The sequence below is a fragment of the Hemicordylus capensis genome, chromosome 3, assembly GCF_027244095.1.
Source record: "Hemicordylus capensis ecotype Gifberg chromosome 3, rHemCap1.1.pri, whole genome shotgun sequence".
NCBI classification, from domain to species: Eukaryota; Metazoa; Chordata; class Lepidosauria; order Squamata; family Cordylidae; genus Hemicordylus; species Hemicordylus capensis.
This window is the reverse complement of record NC_069659.1, coordinates 138248780-138268715: the sequence shown is the minus strand read 5'-3', so window position 1 is coordinate 138268715 and position 19936 is coordinate 138248780. Positions and strand designations below refer to the sequence as shown.

Below are 19936 nucleotides of genomic sequence, written 5' to 3'. Positions count from 1 at the left end.
CCTGTATCAGTATATTATCCATTAAGCAACAGGGGTATCAAACAGCAGGTCTTTCTTATGTCCTGTTTCAATACTATCTTGAAAACGTTACTGTTAGCATGAATAAATGGATGGAGATTGACTCTGAGTATCTCTTCATACAAGCCAGTGGGGAAGTAACTTGCCTAGGGAACAAGAGGTTGCCAGTTCGAATCCCCGCTGGTATGTTTCCCAGACTATGGGAAACACCTATATCAGGCAGCAGCAATATAGGACGATGCTGAAAGGCATCATCTCCTACTGCGCAGGAGATGGCAATGGTAAACCCCTCCTGTATTCTATCAAAGAAAACCACATGGCTCTGTGGTTGCCAGGAGTTGACACCGACTCGACGGCACAAACTTTACTTTATCTCTTCATACACATGTACCCAATTCATTTTCCAGGAACCCATTCAGCAAACTCCCTTAAACAAATGGTTGAATTAAGATCTAAGAGACTCCAGATAATGTCCCAATGTTTATATGAATTATAGAGTGTCTTCTGGGCAACAGTTTTACAAATGTTGCTAAAGCTGCACAGATTCATTTATTCTACATACACACTAGTTATTTCTCTCATGCATTTGCCCCCCTCCTTCCATCCATAGTTGGTGCTTTGGATGCTTTACATAAAACTGATTTGTAGGCATGGTTTCTGAAGCCCCCTTGCATGGTTGTAGAACCAGTTAGAGGTTTATCAAGGCCAGCGGCTGCATCCACAGCAGCACTGCACTGGTACAACAGTGCCTGACATCCAGGCTACTGCTGTGCCATTGCACAAGGGGTGATTTGCTACAACATCCCCCCTCTCTCTGAAGCCCACTGTGCCTCCCAAAAATATGTCCCCAGGGACTGAGCAACCCTCAGGGACATACGTTTGAGAGGCACAGCGGGGTATAGTTGAAACCTGCCCCTCTTCCCTTACATGACAGCACACCGGATGTCAGCCACGGTTGCACCAGCACAGCGCTTCTCTGGATGTCAGCCAGTGGAACACGGAGCTGTTCCTCAAGATATCGAATCTCAATCAGAATTTTTACTGGTTATCCTAACTCAGAATGAAAAGCAATTATATGTACACCACTGCCAGTTAAAATATATTTTGCTGCTCTGGGTCAAAATCTGCTTCCATGTTAAAGTAAAATCTGTTATTTCTGCCTAAAAATGCTAGCAAGGCTTGTTTGTATTTTAAGAACACCTGACGCATTTGTTTTAAATTGCTTCCTATTGTTTTTATTTAAAATTATTATTATTATTATTATTATTCCCTATATATATTATTGGCCAAGACATATGTATTACAATTATCTAAACATGTATTAACATAGTTAATCATAGCATACTGCTGGTGCTTCTAACAAAACTGTCTGTAAAATTCTTATAATTTTCAGGAGTGACAATAAGTTCGGATGACAGAATTAGAGGCAGTTTGCCTTCCAAATGCTAGAACCTATTCCTCCTGTCTGACAAAAACACAGATTACCAGACTTTTTAAAAAAACATTTTAACATTTGCATACCAAAAATCAGTATGAATTCTAGGAAAGTTCACTGGCAAATATTTGCAGGATTGGGACCCTACCAAATGATATCCCTTTTTAATTTGTTGTAGGGCCCCAGATCCTAGTTCTTATAATTATGGAAATTACATCTTTGGGTGTATGGAGAATAGCAATCCAAAGGACAACAACTATACTTTGTAGTAAAGGAGCAACAAAGATTCTTTGATCAACATATGCAGGAGAGAGGAAAAGGATTTTCCTTGGCTTAACTGAAATCTTCAATATTTTCCCTATTACATCTGTTTATTTACTTGTAACTAAATGAAAATTTCATAGAAATAGTGAGAAACTCATTAAAGTAACAAAGGCATGTCCTTATTTGCAAATTAGTATTGCACAATTTCAGTTCAGAAGCTAGAAATACTACACAAACGGGGACACCACACTAAAAGACAATAATTGAATTTGGGATTGAGCAGTAAAGCTCTTAATAACAACTGGTGTCCAGTTATCTATTGCCATTTTGCACAAATACAAAATGGAAAACCTAGCCCTAGTGACTTCAAGCATTCTGGTGCATTGTGACTCACCACTTGGCCACACTGACTCCATGGTGACATCAGAGAGGGCAAAAAGGCCAGACTTCATGTAAAGGAAAGTCGTCCATCATCTCTTTTCTTCTGATATCAGTGCACACAATGATTACTTGACTTTGCTGGCTTAATTGTAAACACCCTGTCTAAAGATCCAGAATTATTTGGCTAAATTGTGATAAGTTAGGCCTAATTAATTCATAGTATAATGCACTGAAATCAATATCTATATCTGGTTCATATTTAGTTGAGTACATCTCAACCCATCTTTGTTGCATGATATTTTGATTCTTCCCTGTATGTAACTCTTTCTGACTCCCTCAATGTTGCATTGTACAAAAATTATTTATGCTCCACTGACAAATTCTTATGACTCCCTATTGTATATGGGTGCTTGATTCATATATATGAGTGCCTTTATTAATCAACTTTACAAGCCAAGAGAGGACCAGGGAAATTAAATGGTGTTACTTTGGATATTAGCAAAGGCATTGAAAGATGATCCATTCATTAAATAACTTCTATAATAAACAGTAAAGGAATATATTAGGTAAATCGTGGTTGTAGATTGACATTGATTTGTTCTTACTGAATTATTCAGTAAGTCCAGTGGGGTGTATTTTTCAAAGGCAAAAACAGAGCAGTGTGATTCCTAATGGAATTACTCGGAAGCAACTGGTTGAAGATTTCCTGGCAGGACTATTTATGTCACATACAATTTCACTATAAGTTAAGTAGCATACTGTACAATCTGCGAACTACCTTTCTGATGGTGCCTTTAAATTTATCTCATGTCTTGATAGATAGATAGATAGACAGATCGATCAGTCGATCGATCGATAGATGTATAGGCACATTAAACAAATGATGGGCACACTCAAATAACAGGTAATAAGAGACATACATACCAGTCATGGTAAATCCACCAACCAGCAAGCCAATATCTCTTCCCCCAACGATAATAGCTTCACTACGATCTCCATCACTGCCAGTGTTTTTGGTTTTCCAAGCAGCCCATATTCCAACAAACAGAATTGCCAAGTAGAACACAATGATAGCTATCAGCCCCTCCACGTGGAAAGGCATTTTGAAGTCGAAGTAGTTCTCTGGATGGATTGCTATTACATTAACATGAGCACTAGAAAAAAGGTAATAGTACATTATGTATTTGCTAAGACATCAGTTGTATAAGGCAAAAACCAGAAGTTATTTACGTCAGTCTAGATGAAGCTCGAATGCAAAAAAGAAATGCACATTGTTGAATCCATTTTGTCCTATTATTACTATATTTCAGACATTACTGCTTTTCTCCCTAAAACAATCCATTCATAATTCACAAAAATGACACCAATCTCCAAACAAATTCTTCAAACGAAAAATCAAGCTGCGGGATCAGAATTCATCATTTTCTAGCTCTGCTTGGTTTAAATAAAGCAAGGTGATTAAAACATATTGTTGTTCCAGTAGAATTTGGTTAACTAAACCTAAATTTGGGCTCAAAAACAATAAATCCTTCTTCATAAATCTCAAGAATATGAGAAACTAATTGCACGCATCTTCTGCAATGGTGAATCTTTGTTAACTTTTAAATTTTGTAAACTAAAGAAAATTTGAGATCCTGATAATTACAAGTATCTTTTGCCCCTGTTACTTTTGCATCAATAGTTTTCATTTGATAAAGATGAAATCTCTACCCCTTAAGCAGAAAATGCTTCAAGTTTGCCATTAGTTTTATACAGGAGAAGCTCATCAGCAGGACATTTAAAGTGTGGACAGAATTCGACATGACCAACCAACTACAGAAATGAACTAAGGAAGAGTAGAACTGTTATGAATGTTTGATGTGTCTCAACCTGTTTTTCCTCTGTTCTTTCAGAATGTTCTTTTAGTTTCACAGATTACCTTTAAATCTATATCAGGAGATGAAAAGTGTGTTTTCTGTCAAAACAGCTATATACGCCAGGGTTTCTGAGTAAAATAATATTTAAGTGTTCACAAGAATCCAAGTGACATATAATCCAGATAATAGCCAGATGTACTGGCATTTGTGCTAAGACCAGCAATTTCCCTTTCCTAGCCAATATTCAATGCCTATTTCCTTAGTAATATATGCTCAGTGTTTAAAGTTCAAGCAAAGGAAGGATGCAGGAGCTAACACATCTGAGTTCACGCAGGCAATTTCTAAACTCCCAAACTAGCTTCAGTCACAAGTTGGATTGATTTTAGCACTCACACCCTGCACAAACCAGGAATTGTTCCCAGTACTATTAGTCACAAGCTCCTACCACCTCCACCACATGCCCTCCCTCTTGTGTTACACTTCTCCCCATCCCTGCCCCAACTCACCTCTTTTTCCAGCAGATTTCCTCTTCTCTCTCCTTGCACTGTGCTCTGTGTCTACTTTCCCTTGATCTGGCATCAAGCAGCTCAATCCCAGCACCTTGTGTTCACCCACAGAGGCAGAGTGTGAGAGGCAGCGTTCCCTTCCTTTAAAGGGACAGGCACATTGCATGGAGCTCCAGCAGCACATCCACTAGTCTAGAGGCACATCATGCAGTCTGTACAGAAGGGAAGCCACAGCATACACCCCACATCAGCTAAGAGGCTGGATTTCTCCCCTTGTTAGAAACTGCTGCTGCTGCCTTCTCTTCCATGTTACCCCAGTTCAGCTTGCTCTTTGGGAGTGTAACGATGGAAGCAGACAGGCAGTCAGCCATCCCCAGTGGGAAAAGTATTTAGGACTCCTCTCTCAGGGAAGCAGCAATTCCTTCTGGAGGCACTCAGGAGCAGCAAAGCAGAAGGTCCTTGGGTTGAATTCCCCTGTTTCTCTAGCCCACTGCCACAGGTGTGGGAAATGCGTAGCCTCCTTCCCTCCTTCTGCTGTCAAACGTATGCTCATTTTGGGGCCCGTGGGAGGATTAACAGAGGACATTCCATTATAAAGATGGGGTGTGTGTGAGAAGACTGTGTCCGTCAGAGCTGGGAAAACAACGTCACAAGGCAAATAGGGGCGGTGGGGCAGCGATGACTCAACAGAGGATGATCAACTGTGTTTGGCCCATACGATGTGGGAGGGATTGGGGCATGGGAGGGGGTAGAAGGGAAAGAAGGAGATCAGTGTGAGAGTGAAACATAAGAGAAAATGCTGAGGGTGTGCATGACAAGAGTGAGGGAGCTCATGTCCAGGGAGGTCTACCAGTCAGTGAGAAAAGGGAGGGTTGAGATCAGGACCATTGACACCATTTGGGAATAGTGAAATTCTACAGCTCTAAAACATTGCTAGAAAAAACCAAAACTGAATACTTATTCAAGATTTTTTTTAAAGCTATTTTAATCCCAGTGAGCAGTCTGCATTGTCCCAAAGTCAGCACTGGCACAATAATGGCTCATGACATACCAAACCACCTCCTATAGTGCTCTTCTATTCTCACAATACCATTTCCGTGTGCCAAGAAGACCCATTCCAAACCTTTTACCCCTTTCATCCATTTCTGTCCCAGTGTGTCAGGCAGCAGCTTGCTGGTGTGCAGATATTAATGAAGGAAGAGTCTTCAGTGTTAATATAACATTTTACACTCACTCTGTGGAGCAGCATTGCAAGCACCTTGCCCTTGGCCATCTAAAAGGGAAGCCAGGTCCTTTGCACTAAACGTTGCTCAAGTGAGTGGTCTGCTACCTACATGAGTAGTGTAATCAGAGAAATACACTCAAGTGAGTCCATGGCTTCTCTTTCATGAACTAGGAAATCACAACTAGTTTCATATGGAGTCTACCATTTTTCCTCTAGCAAATCAGCTCTCACCCTGCTGACTTTTTCATTTATGACTAAGAAACCTATCACTCTCTGGGCCTTCATCTGCATAGATGTGCAACAGAAGAAGTCACATCCTCCCTCAAGGAAATCAGTTGATTTCTTTCAGATCGATTGGCTGACATTCTGACTTACTCGGGAAGCAACAGGAACTGCATCTTTGCTGTGGGAGACTGCTCTCAATACAGCCAGAGGCTTCCCCACTGCTGCTGTGTTCATGGTGGGTGGTGGTGGTGGGGAAATGATATTTGGCAATCTTCTCTGCCTCTGGAAGTGTCTTGTGCCTTCTAAAAATATGCCCCTGAGGTCTGCACACCCTCAGGGACATATTTCCAGAAGGCACAAGACACATCCAGAGGCAGAGAAGATCACCCAAAACCACTCTCCCGCCCCTTCTGCTTGGGTGCAGAGGCAGTGGGCGGAAGCCTCCATAGTAAAGAATTGTTTCCCTGGTGCATCCCCACTGCCTTAGTCAGGATGACATCGACAATATATTTCCTTCCCACCTTTCCCCATTCTCCCCAGTTCCAGAGACAGGTGTTTTTTTTTAAAGCTCCAAACATGTTTTTGTTTTGTTTTGTTTTTCTTAAAGCAAAGGCTGGATTTCTTCTCGGACTCCATACGAAGCTAAATAAATTGTAGTGGGAAACCCAAGATAAATACCCTCCTAAAAGTCACATTGCATGGTTTCAACTTAGCTACAGTGGAAAATGCCATCCTAACAAAAAGCCCTATCTGATGTTTTCAGTTTGATGATGTATATAGATTGGTGCCTTCACTTAGATTGCTTAATCAAGTGCAAAGATGTGATCAGGAGTGTAGCAAGGTTGGAGTGGGCCCTGGTACAAAAAGTGAAGATGGGCTTCTTCAGAGAGGTACGAGGGAGAGAGCTGCCACCCAGCTGGCAGGGGGCCCTCCTTCAGGGACCCAGGGATATCTGTCCCCCACCTTGTTATATCATAGCTGTGCCCCTGATGGTGACCTTTCTGGCTATTTTTGTTTGCAAAAGTTAGTATTAAGCAGCAAATCCTCCAAATATAGTTAGGAAGGAGCAGAGATTGTAGGCAATCACCAGCCCATTCCCTGTCCTCTGCTGTGGGGCCACCTATGAATCTTGCCAATCAGGGCTATGGCTGGGTCTCCTTAGATATTTTATATTGCCCACGTGTGCTCTCTCTCTCATCCATTGGAATCATTTCCAGTGAAAAATGACCCAGAATTTGGAATGTGTTATCATCAGTATGAGATGACATCCAAACCAATGATGCTGTGGAAGTTCTGAAGCAGTGCCTGGCATTCGTGATGAGCTGCATGAGGATAAACAAGCTGAGATTTAATCCAGACAAGATGAAAGTGCTTTTGATCAGAAGGAATACTTTGGATAGGGAGGTGGCTGCAGCAGTGGCCATGGCAGTGGCAGAGACATCGGTGGTGGAAGCGGGGGCTCCTCCACCACCACCTCCGGCCTCATGAAGAGCAGCCCAGGCTGGTTGTGGCCATTTTTGTGACTTGCACATTTCTGTGACCTCCACCATCCCCGCCACCTCAAAAGTAAAGGTAAAAAGTACTCTCCTCCCCATTAGTATAGGAAATGCCATTTACTTGTATAGTATACCCCTGAACTGGCCTGCCCTGCGAACTGGTTTGGCCTGGTTTGGCCCAAGACCAAACCAGCCAAATGGGTGGCTCACACAAGGCCAATGTAAAGCCAACCTTCAACTCAGCAATATTTAGGAAAACATCCACAGCAAAATGTCCCCTTTTATGTCCTTTATGTGTGCTAGCCTTTGAGTGTGGTAGCACTGACCACAAAGGCTATCCAGATGATGTTTCTGTATGTCAGTTGACCTTATGGCTGGACCACAAGAGATTCCAGTAGGTCAGCTGACACCTATCTAAGTAAGAGGATACACCTTTCACCAGATAACTACTTGACTGCTTCAAACAACTGTATGCAAGACAGGGGCAGAGACTGAGAACCATGCATATGGAAACCTGACTTTTACATAGTGTATGAATCCATTGTAACCATAACAGGGATATGCACTATTGAATCTGGAGCTGATTTACTCAGTTTTATGGGGCTTGTACCGTTGCCTTCCACTAAAAGGTGCTATAGACAGAAGTGCCCATAAAAAGGTAATGCAGAAAGGCAATAAATTAGTGTTTCATAAAGCTGTTTTTTTAGTACTGTAGTGCTTCTATAGATTTATTATGAAGTCATTGTTGCAGCCTCTGCATTTATAACTTAAAACAAATTACAGGGGAACTGTATGTTTCCCCCCTCCTGTAACCTTTTAACAAAACCATCTTTCAAAAGTGGTTCATAATTTATTATGTATACATAGAAGCAATGCAGGCTATTCATTGCACATGGTTGTTAGACCTAATGAGAAAACATGAGAGACCTTGTGTGATTCAAACAGATGACATAAAGCCCATGAGAACTTGAAACACCTTCCACTAATATTGAAGGAAACCTTGCAAAGTAAAAGTCTAATCAGGTTTCTTTCCCCAGTCATTACTCATGTCAAGCTGCCATTCCGCATGGGGCTAAATTCCACCTCGGGATGTGTGTGCAAGAGCTTGCAAGCTTCCACAAAGACATCCGTATAGAGACCACCTTTTGCTTAGAGACATTTCTGAACCCAGAATTCTGAAGGGGCTTCCTCCTGAGCATGCCTGTGGTTTATGCTAAATTTCTATGAGAAGCCTTTCTGTGACCTGATCTTTGCACAGGAGAGAAGCCTGTGGTTCAGATATGAAATCTAGAAGCCAGGGACGTAAGGGAGCTTGTCTGCAGCCAGAGGACAAAGTCCTCCGGTGGCTCCCCCACCTCTAGGCTTTACTATTGCACACGTGAAGCATGCATGCACCCCCAAGCCACACCCACTGCACCTGACGTCAGACGCAAGGGGTGGGACAATGCCAAGAATGGGGCTCATCAGCCCTGGCAGAGCGTCCTTTCCCCAGTCAGCGATTCCAGGAACCTGGGGAAGACTGATGACTTCCCCAGATGACTGGGGAAGGGAGGCTCTGCCGGGGCTGATTAGCCCCATTCTTGGAATTAGCTCCACCCCCTTGCATCTGCCATCAGATGCAGAGGAGAGGGTCCATTCAGACCCTCTGCATTCATGCCTCCCCTCCCCACCCCACATAGCTTGCGCTTCAGTAAAACACTGGCTGGGAGAGAGGAGAGAGGTGAGGCTGGCACTTCCAGTCAGTGAGCACTTCATTCGCCAGCTAGGTGTGGGAAGGGGCAGGGCACCCTGGCTGAGGCCAAGAGGGAGCCATGGAGACTCCCCCAGACCCTGGTGGGTGAGGGACAATAATCCCCCTTGCTCCATAGTCCCTACGCCCCTACTAGGAACACTACAGACAGGAGCAGTCCAAGATATTTTGCAGCCTGAGATCCCAATTTGCAGGTATATCCTATGAACCATACACTTCAGTTTAGCAAATATTCCCTTTGCTCCTTCCTAAAATCTTTTGATGTCAGGGTTCCACTAGATGAGACAGCAGATCTGTGATCTAATCTCCCACTTTTTAAAGAAATATTTTTAAATGCAGCTGTGGGGACGCCTGCTTATAATTGGCACCATGGCATCAGAAGCAAGGTTTGGTTGTTTTTTAAACCCATTCTCCAGTTTCAGTTTCCTGGTCCAAATACATCCCCGGTCCCAAAGAGCTGCTGTTTGCTCCTTGGGGAAAATATACAGCTGCAGCTGACACTTTGCTTACCACTAGAGATGTGCAAACAGGTTTGAATTTGAACTGGTTCGAATTCAAGCTGGTTCAGTTTGAAGGTTTGAACTCAAACCAAAAAGGGCATTGAATTGGTAATGCCAGTTCGAGTTCGAACCAAACAGAGCCTGGTTCTATTTGAACCAGTTCAAAGAGTTCGAAGGTTTGAGCCTCCAAAAGTGGGTTGGGGTGATAGGCACTCATGGGTGCCAACTACCACCCAAACGCCAAAGCAATCATACATTCCTGTGATCTTTAATGATTTGGGGGCAGAATTGCATTTTCCCCATAGAGTATAATGGGGACTCAATCTGGCCTGTTATTCCCTATGCAGAACACCTAGGGGCACAAACCCCAGGTGAATGGTAGGAAAACAGGGTGCCTACCACCCACTGAACCCCAAAGCAATTGTACACTCCTGCGATTTTAGACGATTTTTTGGAAGATTTTTCCATTTTTTGCATTTTCCCCATAGGGTATAATGGTGAATCAAACTGGCCCATTATTCCATATGCAATACACCTAGGGGCACAAACCCAGCATGGGTGGTAGGCACCCATGGATGCCTACCACTCACCAAGCCCAAAAGCAATCGGACACTCTGATTTTAGATGATTGTTTTGAAGAATTTGCCCCAACTGCCCCCCTGGTGTAGTGCCTGGGTACCAAAGTGGGTTTGGGCACAAGGCAGGTATGGCCACAATTCCCCCCGGGAGTCCCAAGCCAGTGGAATCCATGGGTTTTAAAAATATATTTAAACAGATATTTTAGCCTGTTTCAGTGCAATGAAGGGGAGTCCCTCCCCCATACATAAGTAGAACAGTGTGTGAACTTAATTGCTGTGAACTCTGAGCTCAGAGTTCACAGCAATTAAGGTTGCACACTGTTCATTGCATTGAAACAGGCTAAAATATTTTTTTTAAATTATAAAAAATAAACCATGAACCCCACTAGCTTGGGGCTTCCCAGGAGAGTTGTGGCTAAACCTGCCTTGCACCCAAATCCACTTTGGTGTCCAGGCACCCCACAGGGGGGCAGTTGGGGCATCCTCAAATCCCTATTATTCCCTATGGGAAAAATGCAAAAATTTGAAAAATCTTCCAAAAAAGTCATCTAAAATTGCAGGAGTGCCTGTTTGTGCCCCTAGGTGCTCTGCATAGGGAATAACAGGCCAGTCCGACTCCTGATTATACCCTGTGTAGAACCTTTTAAAACCAGTTTGAGTTGGGTTTGAATTTGAACCAAACTGTGTGTGGGGGTGGGGGGTCGGGGTTGAGCAAAATCAAAACTGAACCTACACACCCTGGTTCGAATTAGGTTCAAATTCGAACCAAACAGGCCTAACCGGTTTTGTGCACATCCCTGCTTACCACTATCCCTTGCTGTACTGCAGCAGCTTTTGAATCTCCAGGTCCTCTGTTGGCCCCACCCTGTGAGGTCTGTTATTGGCTTTCCTATGGGCAGGAAGAGTAGCAGAGGCTTCCTGTATTGAGCCGACCCTGTCTTACTTTCAAGGTTTCTTTGCTTCTGGTGTGTTTGTTCTTGTCTTGACTTCTGGTGTGTTTCTGGCATTTGGCTACTGGTTTGTCCCAATTCCTGCCTGCCTGCTAGCCTAGATTGACCTCTGACACATTCCTGACCTTTAGCCACTGGCTTGTTCGCTGAGCGTCTGCTTGGCTTTGCCTCTGACATCTTTAACTTCAGAAACTTGTTTTGGTCCTTGAGCCCTGACTGGTAGTCTGGCTCTCTTGGTCCTGGCTTTTAGGCGTGTGCAAACAGGCTCAAAACCAAACCAGTTCAACATCAGGTCCTGACCATGCAGGGTCCCACTGCTTAGGTGCGGTGGCCTCCAAAATGGCTGCTGTGCCAGGGAATAGGCCCGGAAACGGCTGAAGTTGACAGAACCGGGTGAGTTTTAAAGTCCAGAAGGCCAGTGGGGGGAGGGGGAACCTCCGTGGACCCTTCTGCCACCTTGGAGAAGCGCCCCAGAGGGTGTTTTTTAAAAAATAAAATAAATAAATAAATAAATAAAGGCTCGTCAGCCCCCCAACCGAACCGAATGTGGGGGATGGGTTTGAAGAGGGCCAAAACTGAACTGGCCTGTTGCGATCTGAGTTCAGTTTGAACTCAAACCAAACCGGGCCAGGTGGTTTTGTGCACATCCCTACTGCCTTCTAGCTTTGTACCACTTAGTGACGGCTGCCCCTGACTCAGGCTTGACAATTGCCAAATAGATACAGTACCTCTGTGTTCTGTCATGGGGATCAATTGGCTCTGGGAGGCCTGACTTGGATCTGGAAGGGTTAACCCTGCCCCCTCCCCAGTGCCACAGCTCTGATTCATGGATCTCCTACCATCTTGATCCTGATAGGTACCATGTGTAATACTTATTCTGCTCCCATTCTTTTCATGGCAGCAGTATTTTTTTTTTGTATTGCTGTATCTGAGAGCAGTATGGGTATTAAAGATGGAACCTACCAGTGTACTGAATTTGCTGCCCCCCCCCCGGGGTGCCATTAGGCACGGACCCAGATCCATGTGCCCACTCTCCTAGAGGGCCCCATGATTTTCCCCAAGGGAAAAGAAAGTCCTTTTTATATTTCTGGAATGGCTTGGCCTCCTATAATTCTTTAATTTAACACAGATGTAGGACGGAATAGCAGGACTCTGTATTGATTGTAAAGTACATCAGTCAATCCACTGGTTTTTAATTACTTTTTGAATTTAAAAACTGTTTAAAAAGTCCTATAAATGGCTTGTTCCATGGCAGAAAATTACAAAAACTTCTAGAACTTGGGCTCTCCCCACTGGACCATCATTCCACCCCCATGTGGATGAATCTGCCCATTGCCTGCATTAAAAAAGGGTAAACATCCCTCCCTTCCATATTTATGGAATGGCTTTGCCTAGAGTTCTGAAATTGGGCTCAGAGGCAGGAGAGATTAGCAGGACTCTTGCTGGCTTGGTCAATCCACAAAAGTGGATTGTTGTTTTTTGGGGGGGTGGGTGGGTCAAAAAACAACAAAACTTTTCCAGTTTGGATTTGCTTTACCTGTTCATCAGAAAGAGGCAAAGGCACACAACATAAGATAATAATCAGGGAACAAACTAAGGGCCATAGTCCCTTAGAGACCAAAATGTACACACTTGCCAACCCTGAAAAAAACTTAGATATTAAATGTCCTATGGACAGTTATACCCATGGTTCACCATGGTGCAATCAAACTATATATGCCATTTGAAAATTGTAGGCCCACCAGTATAGCAGGAAACAGTAGCTACTCCACTTAGTCAATACTTACTTGTGATTACTTTAGAGCAGTAATAGTTATATGAGGCCTGGAGGGCACTGAGCACAGGACACTTAGAGAAACATGTTGTATCCCATCCACTATTTTTTATTTTGTTGTTTTGAAATTTGTCCCATTGGGGATCCTGTAGTGTGTGTGTGTGGGGGGGGGGTGGAGTCAGGAAGGAGAAGGAGAAAATGGAGTTGTGTCTGAATAAACTGTTAGTTAAACCACACTAAGACTACTTCATGTTTATGAGGTTAAACAATGAAACAGAAAAATGAATTGACACTTTGCAACAGGTTGGAGGAAAAGCCTCTATAACTGTGCATAGTTCACAAACACATTGGCAGGATCCTGAGTTCGATACACTGTTTGCATTCTACTGGATATGCTTCAGAGGCCCCACTCCTCCTCAGTGGTTCCAGACTTCCAGCTCTACGCCTCTCCAGGGAAGCATGTGCAGGCTACTTTAAGGTCCTTGGGTCTTAATCTGGGACTCCCAGTGGCCACGTTGAATGGGCCTGCAGTTCTGTGGATGTTATGTCAGAATGCGGGCAACTGCATGGCGACAAAACCAAGGGTTCAGATTTGGGACTCCAATATGAACCCTTGGGTTGTAGTGAGTTTTGTCACTGCAACCTGAGGTTTCAGGCAGCCTGCGGTACATCCAAATTCGGAATGCAGGCTGCTTCCCCTGGAACTGAAGTTGAGGAAGGAAGCTCCTCCCTTAACTCTGGCCTGATCAGTAAAAAAGGAAGCCCGCACAGCCAGCTCCCTTGCCTCTCTGCAGTCTCGTTGACTACTGAAAGACTGGTCTCCTGTACGTCCAAATTCGTATAGGAGAGTGTGGGGTGGGGAGTGGGGGATGGAACCACGGGTCCATTGGACCCACGGTTCCACATTTCTTGTGAATGTGGTCACTGTCTTACCTTTCGCTCCACCCAAGTGGAGCCATGGTCTGAACTTTATTACCAGAAGCGCTATGTACAGTTGGTAGCAGTAGTACCCTCACCATTTGACTCAGCCCCTAGTCAGGTGACCCAGGGAACCAATGAAGCTCTACCTAGCCATATAAAGCCTCACTGGTGAGGCCTGCTTATCAATCTGAGTGATAATTCCTAGTGAGAAGATCCTGCCACCAGAGTGCCAATTTTGCATCTGTCCCCATACTCTGCCTCTGGAATCTGACTCTTTCTGCTTTGGACTATGTTCTGGCCTTTCTGCTCCTTATCAGCTCCCATGCATAGTATTGTTTTCCTCTCATCCCCAGAGTAAGCTGGTTGCTTACTCCATTGACATTGGTGCACCTCTGATCCTGTTACAATTGCTCCTGAGTGAATTCTGACAGCTATTTCTGCTTAGAGTTAGAATAATCTGTGTACAGCCCTGGAGAAGAGTTGGATCTACACATATCAACCCTGGGGAGGTCTGTTGAATCAACATATGGGAGCTGTGCATAGGTCTGATTTATTTATTTATTTATTCATTCATTCAGTTTTTATACCGCCCTTCCGAAATGGCTCAGGGCAGTTTACAATTAAAAATAGAAACCATTAAAACCAATAACAATTAAAATATAAATATGAACACCAATTTAAAACATCTTTAAAAACAATTACACTATCAGAACAATTAAAACCCTGAAAACCAGGTTAGCATTAAAACAATTAAAACTAATTAAAACCCTGAAAGGCCAGGCCAAACAGATGGGTTTTAAGGGCTCTCTTGAAGGTCAGTAAGGAATTAAGATTGCGAATTTATGCTGGGAGTGCATTCCACAGCCCGGGAGCAGCTACAGAGAAGGCCCACCTCTGAGTTGTCACCAAATGAACCGGTGGTAACTGGAGACGTACGTACTCACATGACCTTAATGTGCGGTGGGGGTCATGTAAAAGAAGGTGCTCTCTAAGATATCTCGGACCCAAGCCATTCAGGGCTTTAAAGGTAATAACCAGCACTTTGCATTTTGCCCGGAAACATATCGGCAGCCAGTGTAACTGTTTCAAAACTGGTATAATATGGTCTCTCCGGGTTGCCCCAGAGACCAACCTGGCTGCCACATTCTGAACTAACTGAAGTTTCCGGACTACGTACAAAGGTGGCCCCACATATAGCACATTGCAATAGTCAAGCTGGGAGGTTACCAGCTGATGCACCACTATTTTGAGGTCATTGTCTCCAAGGAATGGGTGCAGCTGTTGAATCTGCCGAAGCTGATAGAAAGCACTCCTGGCCATGGCCTCCACCTGAGATACCAGGGTGAGGCCTGGGTCCAGGAATACTCCCAAGCTGCACACCTGCTCCTTCTGGGGGAATGTAACCCCATCCAGCACAGGAAGATCTAACTCTCCCCTCAGATTCTGACCCCCTACAATGAGCACCTCTGCCTTGCTTGGATTCAGCTTCAATTTGTTATCCCTCATCCAGCTAGGCTTGCGCGTTTTGAATTTTTTCTGTTCCGATTTGTACCAAATCCGAATCAACCCCATTTTGTATTCTGTCCAAAATTAAGCCTTCCGAATCACCCCAGTTTTGTTTTGTATACGAATTAATCCAAATCCAAATCCAAATTAATTCAGATTTAAAAATGGGTCATGTGGTCAAAAGAGTAGGTGGGGGTTATAGTGCCCAATGAGTGGAAGCTACCAAAAAATTTCAAAGGAATTGGGCAAACTGCTGATATTTGGTGAATTTCTGAAGTTTGTGTGTCTTTCAGATTTTCCCCATAGGGTATGATGGAGGTTTCAGGAAAAGTATAGCTTCATGTGGAGGGATGGGGGGGGGAGGGGTGGCCCTGAGTGGTTGGTGGTAGTGCCCAGTTGGTACAAGGAAGCTACCACAATTTTTTTCAGAGGAATTTGGCAAAGGCCTGATTTTTAAAGAATTAATGAAGTTACGCGTCTTTCAGATTTCCCTCATAGGGTATAATGGAGGTTTCTGCAGTCCCATAACTCCACTTGAGGGGCACTGGGGTGTCCTAGAGCAAGTGGCAGTGTAGTGCACATAGGGTGCCAACCACCCACATGGGTTGCCAATGCCAACCCATGAAGTACAGGGTTTTGTTGTTCTAGAGGTGTTCTGAGAGTAGATTCTCTAGTAGCATATGAGAATGGATTCATGGTTTTTCATTAAAAATCTCATTTGCTACCAGAGAATCTAAACTCAACACCTCAGAAACAACAAAGCCCAGTACCCCAATGGGTTAGCAATTTAGGGGGGTGGTTGGCACCCTCTGCGCACTACAACACCACTCACTTTGGGCCATCCCAGTGGACCCCAGTGGAGTTATGGGGCTGCTGAAACCTCCATTATTCCCTATGGGGGAAAATCTTAAAGTCACGTAAACCTCAAAAATTCCTAAGAAATCAGCCCTTTGCCCTACTTGGAATCTGGGTGCACCGCCCTTGGGGCACTGCCACCCAACCCACTGTTTTGTCCCTGAAGCCCCACATAATCAAGTTGAAAGAGTGAAGAGAATGATGAACAACAATGACACTTAATTTTTTGTCACAGTTATTTGAGAATTTTGCAGCGGGCGTGAACCTGTCCCTGTGGCACTAGCACAGCAGCACAAACCATTTGTGAATTCAAGCAATCTTTCAATAAAAACACTCTCTCCCCATGGAACAGTGACCACAGGTCATTTGAGATAGCAAGATAGACCAATGAACTGCCTTGGTACTATGGAACAGCTTCAAATGTTCATTTAACTGAAGTGGAGTGAGTCGTAGCTCAAACAAATCAGCCTACTGCTCAGAATTGTTGAGATTTAACATCACTGCATTTAAGAAAGTGCAAAACCATAGATCATGGTTACAAGAAAGAGAAAAGCAACTAAGATTCCTGGGCATGTCAATAGATTGACAGGGGTATTCCCCACTCCTCTCCTTTTGTCTCCTGTAGTCCCATGTGGATGACATGTCCCTGCAATGGCAAAAGTTGTGAACCACTGGCTTAGACATCATGTCCCACCAAATTACATTGTGGCCTAAATTACATTAGACTGCTCAACTTGGGTAACAAAACTTAGACACCACTATAACTTATAAAAATCAGAAGAAAAACAAAATAGCTCTTCAAAAGAGCCCTGAACAAGTCAAGAGATTCTTTCTAAACCTTTTGAAAGAAAAACCTGTGTAATTTCAGAACTTTCTTAACCAGCTTCTTGAAATGCTTCTCACATAATTTATGCCATGGCTTTTAGCAAGAGCTTTGGAATTGCATTGAGCTCCCAAAGACATTTGGGTATTTCTGTCTCAAAATGCTGTCTTCCAAATTCCTTTGCAAGGTCATTTTGCATTTCAATCACACTGAATACAACACATACTTAAGTAAACCATTCATGCTCAACAGCTTTATGCATATCTTATCTTCTGCTAATCACTCAGTGCCTCAGCTGGTGTGGAGAGAGTCAGAGAAGTCAATTTCAATCGCAATGCTTTTCCGAAGAACAAATCATTCTGTCTGAAACACATTCTGTCTGAAACACAGTCATTTCGATTTGGAAACAAAAATCTCTGTTTTTTAATTCTTGATTTTGTTTTGGTTACAAAACCGCTGAAATTGCCATTTTCAGGCACAAAATGTTTTGTGCCCGAATTGAAATGCACAAGCCTACATCCAGCCCATTACTGCCTGTAGGCAGGCCTATAGAGAATGAGTGCCATTTCCTGGAGATGGAAAGGAGAAGTAGATTTGGGTGTCATCAGCTTACTGATAACACCCAGCACCAAACCTCCTGATGACCTCACCCAGCGGTTTCATGTAGATGTTAAAAAGCATTGGTGACAGAATGGAGCCCTGAGGGACTCCATATAACAGTTCCTGTTTTGAGAAGCAACTGTCACCAAGCTCCACCATCTGGAATCTACCCGAGAGATAGGAACAGAACCACTATAAGGCAGTGCCCCCATCCCCAACTCCACAAGGCGATCCAGAAGGATACCATGGTCGATGATATCGAACGCCGCCGAGAGATCCAGAAGAACCAGCAGAGTCACACTCCCTCTGTTGATTCCCTGGTAAAGGTCATCCATCAGGCCGACCAAGGCTGTCTCAGCCCCGTAGCCAGCTCTAAAACCAGTTTGAAATGGGTCTAGATAATCAGTTTCCTCCAAGACTGCCTGGATTGCAGGTAGGGCCAGTGTACTGCAGTGTCAATGAGTGCTCATGGGGAAGGAGAAAGAAAGAAAAAACATGCCATTGAGGCTTATAACAAAAAACGAAACAGAGAGCAAGCTCATTATTATCAGAATACCATATCCTCTCGGTTTTCTTTTGTCTCCCTTTGACCTGACATCAGGACACATGTCTTGGTAATAAAGGGCAGGGAACTGGAGAAAATCTATTCCCTCAGAAGTTCTTGCATACACAGACCCTGGAGGCTTCTAGGGCACCTCTGAAAATGAGAGAGCATTAGAATTATACTTTAAGGGGTTTTTTTGCTGTACAATTAATAGCTCTTCACTACAAATGTTGCAAACAGCATTAAGGAAACTATCTTAACATGTGCAAATGCTATTTGCAGCATTTGAAAATCTCCTAATAGTCCAACAAAACAACAAACAAATGAAAAACACAACTTTGCACTAAGGGACAGGGCTGAAATATGAAAGATTCACATTTTCTTCCCTTTACTCAGGCAGACTGGTGTGGTTGGGGCAGGGGGAGAGATGACAACAAGGAATCTTGGAATAGCAAAAGAGTCCCTTAATCACTTTAAAAAGAAAGTGAAATAATTTGATTTGGAATCACAATACACTTTTAAGAAAGCTGGGAAATATCATTCAGCTTTTGCTCTGCAGAAATCTGAAAACTGACTAACATGCATTTTCTCTTTTCTTTTCCAAATTTTTATATAGAAACCTGGGGCGGGGGGGAGGGGATATAGCCCATCATGTTAAACAACATGAGGAAACATGGGCAGAAGAACAGATTAATTTCACTTGTCCAGATTAGAAAGCAGAAAAGCAAAAACTTGGAGATCTACAGAAAAAAGAGAAATAGCAAAAAGAATAAAACATAAACATGGGTGGAGGTTTATCCAGGACTCAGTTTGTAATCTGAAACTTTGGATATACAACACAGATTTTATTAATCAGAGCAATGGTTCCATCAAAATTAAAAACAAAGTTTTAGATTTGTATATACATAATAGAAACACAAATATGGTTATTAGGTTATAACAAACATTACTCTCAACTCTATCCAAAAAGAGAGATCTACTAACAGAAATAGCCTTCCTTTTGCATACAATAGATGTACATACAGATGTACATATATGCACATCTGGATGTACAACACATTGCATTCAGGGCAGTGCAAATACAGATTTTCTCCCAAGTTCAAGTTGGGTAGTCAATTTTAGGTTACAACTCTATGCACACTATTGATTGGTTGGTTGGTTGGTTGGTTGAATTTCTATACCGCCTAATATATTATTAGGGAGCAAACCCCATTGAATTGATTTGCTTCCAAGAAAACATTTGTAGGGTTAAGCTATAAATTAGTCAATAAACTTTCATAGGATATGCCTACTGCTTATTTTAGAAGAGAGCATATTTTGTTTAGGCCATCCTGCTTGACTCCCTTCCATTAAGGGTTAGGGTTTTTTTTTCCCCATTAAAACAAAAAACAAAAACCCTATCCACCAAAGAAGTTACCATCTTGCTTTGAAAAGTCTCTACTCTCCCACAAAGGAATAATGATAAATCTTGGCTTGCTATCCTGTCTACATTTTATTTTTTTCTGGCAGAGGAAAAAAGTATTTTTCCCCTCATGTGTGGATACACTATAATGCTGACTAATATAATGTTGACTGTTTGATATTAAAACTGTCAATTCTTTTTTGGAGCAAGGTACATTTTCTTTGCTTTTTCTTTCTTTCCCCCAGGTTTCTTTTGCTTTCTGTTTTCTTTGCCTTGATGTGATTCCCATGACTTTATAACCAAGTAAACCAACTGTGTCAGAGCAAA

General features: G+C 43.1%; 1 protein-coding gene across 1 annotated transcript in view; it reads right to left on the bottom strand.

Annotated features, from left to right (window-relative positions):
* The window catches only part of SLC5A7 (solute carrier family 5 member 7), a 38205-nt gene extending 33226 nt beyond the window's left edge, over positions 1–4979 (bottom strand). The window contains exons 1-2 of the mRNA XM_053313046.1: positions 4461–4979; positions 3023–3252 (exon numbers count right to left, since the gene is read on the bottom strand). Coding sequence (XP_053169021.1) covers positions 3023–3200 — 178 coding nt within the window. The 5' untranslated portion in view covers positions 3201–3252; positions 4461–4979. The remainder of the gene's footprint in view (positions 1–3022; positions 3253–4460) is intronic.
* Between the last annotated feature and the right edge of the window lie 14957 nt (positions 4980–19936).